The sequence below is a fragment of the Peromyscus leucopus genome, chromosome 1 (genome assembly GCF_004664715.2).
Source record: "Peromyscus leucopus breed LL Stock chromosome 1, UCI_PerLeu_2.1, whole genome shotgun sequence".
Lineage (NCBI taxonomy): Eukaryota > Metazoa > Chordata > Mammalia > Rodentia > Cricetidae > Peromyscus > Peromyscus leucopus.
Genome location: NC_051063.1, coordinates 16,947,980 through 16,960,160, shown reverse-complemented (window position 1 = coordinate 16,960,160; position 12,181 = coordinate 16,947,980). Strand labels below are relative to the sequence as shown.

The 12,181-nt window shown below is 38.4% G+C and overlaps 1 protein-coding gene across 3 annotated transcripts in view; it reads left to right on the top strand.

Annotated features, from left to right (window-relative positions):
• The window catches only part of Smc5 (structural maintenance of chromosomes 5), a 72,825-nt gene that overhangs the window by 58,084 nt on the left and 2,560 nt on the right, over nucleotides 1-12,181 (top strand). Inside the window, exons 18-24 of one of the 3 annotated variants that reach the window (XM_028893953.2) lie at nucleotides 3,239-3,364; nucleotides 6,239-6,283; nucleotides 6,704-6,799; nucleotides 7,295-7,399; nucleotides 7,586-7,705; nucleotides 11,305-11,484; nucleotides 11,570-11,665. In XM_028893953.2, coding sequence (XP_028749786.1) covers nucleotides 3,239-3,364; nucleotides 6,239-6,283; nucleotides 6,704-6,799; nucleotides 7,295-7,399; nucleotides 7,586-7,705; nucleotides 11,305-11,484; nucleotides 11,570-11,665 — 768 coding nt within the window. Of the gene's footprint in view, nucleotides 1-3,238; nucleotides 3,365-6,212; nucleotides 6,288-6,703; nucleotides 6,800-7,294; nucleotides 7,400-7,585; nucleotides 7,706-11,304; nucleotides 11,485-11,569; nucleotides 11,666-12,181 lie in introns of all 3 variants that reach the window. The other 2 variants (XM_037205304.1, XM_028893962.2) reach the window with 2 other exon arrangements.

Sequence of the window (12,181 nt, the reverse complement as noted above, 5' to 3'; positions counted from 1 at the left end):
ATGGCCTTTCTTTTTCATCAGTTGTTACTGCATGTGTATGTGTATATATGTAGATATAACCAACCATCTTATTAAATAAGAAACACAGAACCAATGTAAAAGAGAAAGCCAAGAGGTCAGAGCTCAGAGCTAAAATCTTACACTTCTTCCTATGAGCTCCTAGCTTCCCGAAAGAGAACTATTTCTTGTGTAAATCGTTTCATAGTCTTTTGTTCTGCCTTCTCATTGGTTGTAAACCCAAACACGTGACTGCCTCATCACTGTCTGTAAGTACCGCCCTCCAGGTCTTAAAGGCGTATGTCTCCAATGCTGGCTGTATCCCTGAACACACAGAGATCTACCTAGCTCTTCTACCAAGTGCTGGGATTAAAGGTGTGTGCCACCACCGCCACACTCTTGCTATGGCTCTAGTAGCTCTGACCCCCAGGCAACTTTATTTATTAACATACAGTCAAAATCATATTTCAGTACAATTAGAATACCACCATATATATATATATATATACACACACACACACACACACACACACATATGCATATTTCCAAATATAACCCATTGAGTTCATATAGTGTTACCTGTATGTATGTTTTGGGGGCTGACTATTTGGCATTGGAGAACCAATTTGTGTGCTCTTCCCTTGGAGAGGGCCACCTCTTCTGCTCCCAACTTTACTCAGTTGCCTGTAGTTTTGGTGTAGGGCTGAGGCCTCGTGGACTTCAACTTACGTTTGAGAGTTCATGTTGGTAAGATTTTACAGGTTGAGTTTCCAGTGTTAGTAGGAGACATACAGCAGTGTGGGTAGAGGTTCTTACAGGCAAACATGAATATGAATTGTGATAGTCTCTAACTAAATGTGAGCTTGAACGGTTTTTTAGTTTTTTTTTTAAAAAAAAATTACCTTCCTTTTTTGTGATACCCTTTTATTTTTATTTTTATAAAGAGTTTTAATGTCATTAGAAAATACATAAGAAAAATAACTAAGCTAGCAAAATAGAACTGGATCTGATATAATTTCAGTTATAACACTGAGATATGGGAGTAAACAAAAGGTTGATTGTGGTAATGGTTATGTGGTGAGGCTCTGGACAATTGGTTATTTTTTCCTTTTTTAAATATGTTTGATTTTAAATCTAAAACTATTACTACCATTAGGATGCAATTTCCCTTGTATTTTAATATTTTTTCAATCTTCTATTTATTTTCTGTGTCTTTCACATCATGTATATCGACCCATTCATTACCTGTCCCTTTGCATCTACCCTCTGCCCTTGCAACCTCCTCCCCAAAATAATATAAAATAAAATTTAAGAGAAAAAGAAACAGAAAAATCTTCTTAAGGAAGCTGCAGTGTGACACAGTGAGTCACACAGCAAACCCCTCCATCCATATATCTCTGTATTCAGTTGTTCATTGCAAAGGGCCATGGTCTGGTTTGAGGCCTCTGGTTTCTGCTACACCATTGATACTGGGCCCTCACTGGAACTGCTTTTGGTTATCGTGTTGTTGCCCTGTGTTGTGGAGATCAAATAAATGGAGTGGAATTTGGGGTGGGCCAACTCATAACCCTGGTTCTGGGTCTAGGTAGTTGCAGAGTTGGTCAGCCTTCAAGCTCTCCCCTGTCTTCACCACCTGGGTGAGCTCTCCATTGCTGTTCAACTGCTTTCACATCCTCAGACTCGGCTCTACGACACCTACACCTTTAGGGCCAGCTCTACTAAGTTGCCCAGTCGAGGTGTAGGGGCCACTCTCCCAAGTATTGCAGCTAGTGACAGGCAGGGCCAGCTCTGGCACAGGTGGTGGAGTTTAGGGAGCAGTATCTCTCTCCTGCATATGAAGGGTGCACCAGATCTCCCATGCTCACATTCTCAGGGGTGGTTTACCTATTGACTAAGGTCAGCTCTACTCTGCTGCCTAGGGGAAGTGCAGGGTCCACTTTCTCAAGTGCTGCAGCTGGTAAAGGGAGAGCACCACCACATGACAGATGAGGCAGGTATGGCAGGGCCAGCTTCCCACTCTGACCCCCACAGGGCTAGCTCACCCATGCCTCTGTCAGCAAGGTCAGCTCTACTGTGCTGTCCAGGCAAGGAGCAGGGCCCGCTTTCCTGAGTGCTGCTGCCAGTAAGGGAGAGGGTCAGTAGGCAGTGAGGGGTGAGGAATAAGGTGGAGGACATCCCTTCCCCTCCCACACCATTACAGGACAGACGAGGAATGGGGACAGCTCTCCCATACTCACAGCTTTGGGGCTGGCTCACCCACAACTGCCAACAGGGTTGGTTCTATTGTGCTACCCAGGTGAGGTGCAGGGCCTGCTCTCCCAAATGTTACAGCTGGTAATTTTATCTTTCTTCATATATGTATTTAAGGGTTGGGCTATATGCATATGGAGCCCAGAGTATCCCTAGAGCTGGAGTTACAGGCAGTTGTGAGCCATCTCTCCAGCCTCTTTTTTAGCCTATTACTGTCTAGTGTTGTGGGAAATAAAAGATACAGTGTCTGAGATTGGGACTACCTGACTATAATCCCCTTGCTTGGAAAGCAGAAGGATCAGGACTTCAAGGCCAGTCTTGGCGACATGGCCAGTTTGAAGCCAGCTTGGTCTACATGAGACCTTACTTCAGTAACTCCACCTCCCTAAAATGGAAAAAGAAAAAAGAAAAGAAAAAGCAGGGAAAGGAAAGAAAATTTAGATGAGAAACACCCATGCAAGGGCCTGACACACAAGCACTCAGTGGATACTGCCTGTCTCTGTTGTGATGTTAGTTCTGTGGGTCTTTCTCCATACTCACCTTGCAGTACTTAGTACAGATTGTAATGTGGGCATCTCACAGATCTTGCTGATTATTTGGTGGGGAAATTAATTAAGTCCATAAACAAATGATAAATAGATAAAACATACTTGAAAAGTTATCAAAAGTAATTTAAAAGTTTACATTTGAATGTTGTGTTTTCTTATATGAAGTCTATGTATGATAATATTTAATTGAAATTAAACATTCAGAAAAGGATAAACTTGAGAATTCTTGTATATTAGAGAAATACTGGCTCTGATATATTTTAAAGTTTAATTTAAAATTTTATCTTCATAATAAAAGGCTAATGTACCTTTAAATTCAAAAGGTCATGATTCAGATAATGGGGCTATCATAATCAGAATTCAGCAGTTTATTGGATGTGTGCTTGTTTGTACAACAAACCTCTGATTTAGTAATAATATTTTGAAATATTTTTTTTTAACAGCAACAGTTCATTGAATTGGATGATAATAGACAGAGATTGTTACAGAAGTGCAAGGAACTTATGAAGAGAGCTAGGCAAGTATGTAACCTGAGTGCAGACCAAGCCGTTCCCCAAGAATTTCAGACAGTAAGTATAAAAATATATAATGCTGCAGTTGCCATAACACAGTATTTTTAAGTTAAAGATATCCTACTCTAGGCCTAGTAACAGGACATGAAAAACATGAAGTGTTATTTAAAAATACACTTTTCCCCATTCTTACACTGATTATCATATACATAAAGTAACTTTGCTCAACTTACTCCCTCTCAGATTTAGTCACCAGTCTGTGCTTAGTATTAAAATTCTTAAAATATGGGAGTTTTCTTAAAATGACAGCATAGCATTCATTTTTACTACTAAAGTAGATCTTTCCCCCTTGACCATATTTGAGAGGTATGGTTGGCAGTGTGAACGATCCATGGAAAGTACTTATTTGTACTTGACAAACAGTAAGCAGGAGTAATATTTAGAAAAACAAAGACAAAAATCACGGTGTTTTCCTAGAAGTCCTGGTGTTTAATTGGGGCTCCTCAGATACTGACTCTTCAGGGCTAGTACTTTCTTTCGGTTTTATGCTGATGGGTCAGAGTCCAACTAAGCAGTGCCGCCTTTTAGTTCACACTCCACCATTCATTCTGTCCCTGTGTCCCTAGGCTGTATCTGACATTGAAGCCTTTTCTGTGTACCTACTCAGACTAGTATCAAAAAAGTTACAAATGTAGTTTTAAATAGTATTTATGTACTTTTTAAAATCTTAAATGTATCAACTTTCATAGATGATGAAATGTCCACTAAGCATAGAAAAAGACCACTATAGATTGTAGTTGTCAGATCCTGGAAGGTTTTGTTTTATACTATCAGACACAGAAACGATCATGGATTTGATTGTACCAAATATGGGTACAGAGTAAGAATTCAACAGAAACTTATAAAACTAATTGAGAAGTTTGTTTTTAAAGATTATTATAGAACTTTATTATAGAACTATAGATATATTATAGATATAGAACACATCTAAAATATATTTTGTTTTAATAAAATTGGTGTGATATATACTATCTATAAGTTATCTGTACTATAAGTTATATAGTATATATACTATCTATAAGTTATCTGTACTATAAGTTATAGTTTTTATGTGCTGGGTATGGTGGCAGTTGCCTGTAATCCCAGCACTTGGGAGGTGGAGGCAGGAGGATCCCAAGTTTAGGGTCTACTTGGGCTACATATAGAACTAAACTCTTAGCTCAGCTGTGCCTCCCTACAAGTTATACTGTCTTAAAAGAATGAAATTAGAAAAGAATATATTTGTTAAAGTATATTGATTGGCTGCTATGACCAAATATTAAATACGACAGACATGCTTCTGAAACTTGAACTCTGGTCTAGAGGATAGGAAAAAAACATCAAAAAATAGGTAAGGTCAGGTGGCCAGAGAGACGGAGGGAAAGGAAAGGCGGTGGATAAAGTAGCAAGGATAGGCTGGTGCTTAAGAATGGTTCCTTGGAGATGATGGTGTTTGAGATAAATGCTGGATGAAGAGAAGAAATCAGTCAAGTGGGGGTGTGAAGCAAAGTCTACCAAGCAGAGAAAACAGATCATACAAAGCCACTGAGGTGCAAATGTATTTATTTGGTATGTGTCAGAACAGAAGGAATCTTGGTGGGATTAAAAATTACATTCCTCAACTGGGCGTGGTAGCACACACCTTTAATCCCAGCACTGGAGAGACAGAAGCAGGTGATCTGTAAGTTCAAGGCCAGCCCGGTCTACAAAGAGAGTTCCAGGACAGCCAGGGCTGCTATACAGAGAAACCCTGTCTTGGAAAAACCAAGAAAAAAAAAGAAGAAGAAAAAAATAATAATAATAATTACATTCCAGCCCTGCAGTGGTGGCAAATGCCTTTAATCCTAAAATTTGGGAAGTAGAGGCAGGCACATCTCTTGAGTTTGAGGACAGCTAGAGATACACAAAAGAGACTTTGTTTGAAAAAACAAAAATAAGAAATTACATTCCAAGCAGAGAGGAAGGCACTAGCCAGATTAGTATGGCCTTATAAAGTATACGAGAGAGTTTGGACATTTTTTTCTCCCTTTAGTTTTAGTGTTAGAAATTAGACAAGTACTCTACCACTAATCTATATCCCCAGCCCTGGTCTCCATTTTCTTTGAGATAGAACCCACTGGAGGATTTTTAACACAAGAATGGCATTATTAAGTTCGGTTTATAGGTGAATACTTTTTAGCTGCTCTGTAAAGAATAGATCTATAAGAAAGGAAACAAGAAAACCACTTTGAGCATTATTATTTTGACCAAGGAAAAGATTAAGGTAGAAGCACAGAGGATATGAGAGAGGTAAGAAAGAACTCCTAAATGTTTGCCTGGACAAACTGTGAAACTTTTTACTGATGAGAAGTTGATTTGCTTACAATGGTGGGGGAGGTGGATGAGGTAGAATGTACATTTCACTATCATAATTTTGGTATGCCTGTTAAGAGTCTGGTGAAGATGCCACCAAGTAAGTGTTGGAACCTAAGTTCACACCTCAACAGACAAGTCAAAGATATAGCACATGTACATAACAAATACCTGTAGGCTTTTGGAGAGACTGGACTATGTTCTAAAAGGTTAAAAAAAGATACAAAGTAAAGCTACCTGATTAATTATATAACTCATCAGAATCTTTTTTTAGGGCTTCAGATTCATTGCAAACCTTTTACTGTAAGGGCTCTGCAGGTTGTGCTAGGCAAAACAGTGTACTGCATGCCTCTCCTTGAAGGAAAGTGTCTATCCTAATGAGTCTCTGTGGCATAGATTCAGAAGATAGTCTTGATGAAATTCTGTCTCAGTGATTGATCTAAGGATGCTTTTGTAGGTCTTCATAAGTACAGTATAAAGTTCTAACTTCTTGCTCTCTTTCAATGCCCCACATATTCTGGACCCATTCTACCAATTCAGCAAGTACCCACCATTCCAAATGGACACAGCTCCTCACCCCCCATGGTATGCAGTACTCATTCTTTTTTCCAAATCGTTTCCTCCTTTTTGCATTGCTTTTCCCTAGCCATTGCTTTGAGACCCAGAGATCAATTATAGGCCTTTGAATTCTTTTAATTTTCATGTAGCATGAACTGACACTTCATTATTTTAAATTCCAAAGCCTATATAATATGTACTGCTTATTTTAGACTCAACATCAATACATTGCCTTAAGGTACTATCCAACATGTATACATTTTGTTTTCTTTTAAAGTGTAAGCTTTTTAAAGGCAAAATACCCTGTTTAAGATTTCTTTTGTATTGCTGTGTGCTAGCATGCTATTAATCAGAGAGTAGATATATAGCAAATTACTTTCTTTTAACTATACTAATAAAAATTTTCACTATTCCATTTTTAACGATAGACTTTTTTTTTTCCTTTAGGCTTTTCAAGATCTTCCAAACACATTGGATGAAATTGATGCATTATTAACTGAAGAAAGATCAAGAGCTTCCTGCTTCACAGGACTGAATCCTACAGTATGCCTCTTTCTCTGTTTCCATCCAGCAACTCTCACACTGCTACCTTCCCCAGTGCACACATGCACATGTGCACACACGCACGGACACACACACACACACACACACACACACACACACACACACACAGCTCTCTCCAGTACTTGCCTCCCACACTGTACTGGAGCTCTGGGTAATAATAAGCTAGACAGCAGGAACAATGCCTTAAATGCCAGATTCTGAATCTATTAGAATTTTAAATAGAGTCTTCCTAAGGAACACAGTGTTCTGTGCCTTTTCTTTATAAAAAGAATAGTTGAGTTGACTTGAAATACAGCAGTGTGTATTTTTTTAAGGATTAAAAAGTAGCACTTTCAGTGCGCAATAGCATAAATTAATTGCATACAAACAATGCAATGCAATTGACATTTTAGCTAATAGCTTAATTGATGCAAATTTTTATATAATTTTATCCTTTGATAGATTTTTCTTAAAGAACTTTTTTTTTTCTACCAGGTGGTTGAGGAATACACAAAAAGGGAGATAGAAATACAGCAACTAACTGAAGAACTAAAGGGGAAGAAAGTTGAACTAGATGAATACAGGGAAAACATTTCACAGGTAATTTTTACCCTTTTTCTTATATGTTTACCATTAATGGGATGAGCGTATGAATTATATGAAATAAATCTTATGCTCCTAAGAGAAAAGGTATGTTCATGACCAGATTGACTCTGTTATAAAATTTGTTTTATGTCAGAATGGATAGTACTGCTTTCAGCTTATGATTTTGTCTTTAATTTGTAGGTGAAAGAAAGGTGGCTGAACCCCTTAAAGGAGCTAGTGGAAAAAATCAATGAGAAGTTCAGCAACTTTTTTAGTTCCATGCAGTGTGCTGGTGAAGTTGATCTTCATACAGAAAATGAGGTAATTGCATTGAGGATGTATTTTATGACCAGTAATTTTAATTAGATGCAAAGGGTACATATAAACTTACTTATTTTGCAATTATACATGAAATTTTTGCTTACTGAAAAATTGTGAAAAGGAAGGAATAGACATGTGGCTGGATTGGTGTCTCATTCTCTCCACTGGAAGACTGTCCATCTATGGATTTCTAACATTAGGTTTGCTTGGTTTGGGAGTGGGGATGGTGTTTTGTTAAGTGGCTAATGCCTTTATTTTTAGCAAGTCTGAATAATGAATATTCAGCTGTGTTGAATGAGTGCGATGCTTTGTAAATCTACCACTGCTCAACTTAAGAGCCATAAACAAATTAGCAAACACAACTGAAATATAGTTTATATTAATGAGGTTGAGTTTGGTTTTTTGTTTTGTTTTGTTTTGGAGTGTGTGTGTGGGGGCGGGTGATGGTGTTTTCTGATGTTTTTGAATCAGGGTCTCATAGCCTAGGCTGGCCTAGAACTTGCTATGTAGCCAAAGATGACATTGAATTCTCCTGAACCTCTTGCCTCTACCTCCCAATTAAGAGGATAGGCTTCTACTACCATGCTTAGTTTCCTTGGTTTCTTTTTTATCACAAATTTAGAAGATAATAGGAAATATGGTAATTTCTTGAACTATAACTTTATGTATTGCTATTTTGGATAAAACATTTTCCTTTAAGAAAATTATGTGAAGAAGGGCTGGAGGTGTAGCAAAATGATTGTGTGTGCTCAGCTGCATGAGGCCCTGGGTTCATTCCCTGACACTCTAAGCAAGTGAGAAAAGGAAGAAGAAATAACTGATTTTTGAAAATAACTGGGAAGGGGGCATGAATGAAAAGGAGTATAAATGAAGAAAGGCTGGCCATCTTGTGATCTCAGTACAAAGTTTTTCCTGGTGCACTGGGGTCGTTTTTGTATTCTCATTTTGCATGTGTCAAAATGTTTCCAAGGTGAAATTTCTTTTAAATAAAAGTCAAGTTAAAGCCGGGCAGTGGTGGCGCACGCCTTTAATACCAGCACTCGGGAGGCAGAGCCAGGCGGATCTCTGTGAGTTCGAGGCCAGCCTGGGCTACCAAGTGAGTTCCAGGAAAGGCGCAAAGCTCCACAGAGAAACCCTGTCTCGAAGAAAAAAAAAAGTCAAGTTAATAAAGAATATTTTCATATCTTTAAAATTTTGCATTTTAGCAAGTGTGGAAGTTTTCATTCTGTTATATATATAAATAAACAGCACCATTTGTTCTTTTGAGGAGTTTTGCTTCACAGCTCCCCTCTGCTTCATGTGAAGCATGAAGTACCTGTTCGTTAAGTCCTAGGTTTGAGGTCTTAGTTCCTCCCATAGCAGTTTACCACACAGTCGTTGGCTTACTGTAACTAAGAAATGTATATTCAGTACTTAATTTCTGAGATGCTTCCTTTATGCTAGGCACTTCTAAGTTCATCTTGTTTAATCGCTTATAACTATCCTAGGAATCAGGAACTTATCCATCCTACTGAAAAAACAAACTGAAACTTACCATTATGTTACTGAAGGTCATGTTGCTATCAAGTGGCAAAGAATCAAAACTCCTTATCTAAACCCAGACAGAGCCTTAGCTCTTAGATAAATTTGATTACTGCAAGCATCATCCTGCTCAAAGTAACAACAGGATCTTTATCAGTAGCTTGACTGTGTCGGGTATAAATGTGATCAAGTAAGAAGGTGAGGCTTGTGTCACAGAAATCCCATCCTTCATATCCTCTTGCAGGGTACTTTATCTTGTACTGTTTCTTCTCAACAGTTTTTGTGTTTTCAATGCCATGCTGGAAAGACTCTCCACATGCCTTTCAGTGTGTTCTCCTGGACCTTCCTTCTTCTTGACCTTTCCCGTTATCTCCTTTCTGTTCTGGCCTCCTGAGTAGTGGGTCCAGAACTGACTTCTCTAACTGGAACCTTGAGTGAGACCGAAGAAGCCAGAATGAGGCAGGAAAAAGCATGATCAATAATCAAAAACAAACCTCCAGTAAATCCAATCCTGTGTAGTCAAAAGGGGACATAGTTAATAAATCAGTGTGGAAGAAATATGTTTAAAAGTAATCCTTGGGAATTAAAACTATTACAAATTATTACAGTTCTGTCATTTTTGTTGTTTTGTTTTTCGAGACAGGTTTTCTCTGTGTAGCCCTGGCTGTTCCGGAACTAGCTCTATAGTCCAGGCTGGCCTCCAACTCGCTAAGATTTACCTGCCTCTGCCTCCCAAGTGCTGGAATTAAAGTTCTGTCGATTGTTTACTTGGAGATTTGAAGGGAAAGGTTAAAAGTACAAATTAAAAGTACTATTTGTAAAATTTTAAGGCCTACTTGAATTCTTTGCACATATGCTCTGTATTGGGTAGCTGTTTGAGCCATGCCCTGAAATAAATTCCTTTTATCATTAAGCTGATTCAGTGGATTGCTAGCGGTTTAATCACATTAGTACTTGAGGGGATTTCTAGTTTCTAAAAGGAAGCTCTTGCTTTCTCACCTGCGGAACTGGAACGTAGTAGCAGCAGAGCCAGAGCAGAGTCCAAACTGGTGGCGAGGATCTTGGCAGCACTGGCTGTTACAAAGTATCTTCTGCTGTTTGACCTAGTATTGTTGAAAGGAGTGCAGCCAGAACTAACCAAAGGTGGCAGCCTGCTTCCAGGAAGGTCTCAGGAAAACTGGCCAGCAGCAGTAGTAACTATGGGGTGAGAATCTCCAGGAGAGATGGAGAGACTCAGGTAGTTAGTGTGAGAGTTGACCCAAAGTTCTTCTCCCAGAATATGGAGGCACCACCACACTTAGAAACAACAGGGATTGTTTTTTACTTAGAGGTGGTGACATTCTTAAAAAGAATGTGGACTGAAATCATCGTTGAGGTGATGTTCCATGAACCTGTTGGTTCCACTGACATTCTGAGCTATTTCATCCATAAATAACTGCCAAGCCTCCTTTATAATTAACTGATGGTATCCAAAGTGAAAAAATAAATAAAACACTTTTTGTTGCTCTTAGACCTCTGCTGTGAATACCTAATACATAGATTCAATTTCAAAGATTTAGTATGAAAAATGTAAATTATTCATTGATAACATTTTATATTGTGGTGTTTGAATATATTGGATTAAGTAAAATATACCATTGAAGTTAATTTTACCTACTTTCGTTTTTATGTTTTAAAAATGTGACTGTTGAATTGCTTATTTCTTGTATGTCTCTCTTGATTAGATACTTATGTAGACCATTTAACTAATTAACTTTTAGCTAATGTTAAATGTTTCCCTTTTAAGGTAAATCTGAATCTTAATGAGCTAGTGTAGCTAAGAGAAGTAAATAAACCTCACAGTGGTCTCGGAGTTGGCAAAAGTTATAGAACACCAAATACTCCCCTTTTTATAAAATAAAATTTACATTTGTGTGAGTGCATACACATGTAGGCTCTCAGGAGCTATTAAAATTTTTAGATAGTAATTGCTTAATCTAAGCTTGTTACTTTTGTGATTGATATATCTGATATATTTTCAAATAATTGAGTGAAATAATCAGAGAAAAAAATTATTTCTCACTTTTTGTGTTTTACAGGAAGACTATGATAAATATGGAATCCGAATTAGAGTAAAATTTCGAAGTAGTACTCAGCTGCATGAATTAACTCCTCATCATCAAAGTGGAGGGGAAAGAAGTGTTTCTACCATGTTGTACTTGATGGCACTGCAGGAGCTTAATAGATGTCCGTTCAGAGTAGTTGATGAAATCAATCAGGTATAGTACGGATTCTTTTAGGGGAAATATGTTGCGCCCTCTAGTAGATATACAAATGTAACAATTATTGTCATTGTGGTTTTAGGGTATGGACCCAATCAATGAACGAAGAGTGTTTGAAATGGTTGTGAACACTGCCTGTAAAGAGAACACATCCCAGTACTTCTTCATCACACCAAAGGTGAGTAATGAGTAAACTCATAGAAGTCTTGTGCTCACCTGTCCCCTTTGGCTCAATTGTGGAGCAGATCGGAGCTAAGAAGGGAATTTGAGCAGGAATACCCCCCAAAAAGGAGCTAAAAAGATTATAGTAATCTTTACATTCATGGAGGAGACACAGTCCTGTGACATACTTCATCTGAGGAAGCGGTGGAGGGGCTTCATTCTGTTCTAGAACTTTGGTCTCCTTGCTTTTGATGCTCACTCCCCTTCTGGAAAGGCCTCTCTCTTTTGCGGATAGATGACTGGGCATGCAGACCCTGAACTCTAGTCCTCACTGTCATGTCACATGCTGCCCATCTGTGTTTCCCACCGCCACTACCCTAGCCCGAAAGAGTCCAAGTACCCAAGGTCATGGACCGACAAATCAGCTTTATAACAGCATAGTTCTATTCATAGAGAATTCCCAGAATCTAGAACTGCTGCAGTCAGAAATATCCTTTTGTTGAATCTAGTGCCATGGCTAAGTTACCAAGTA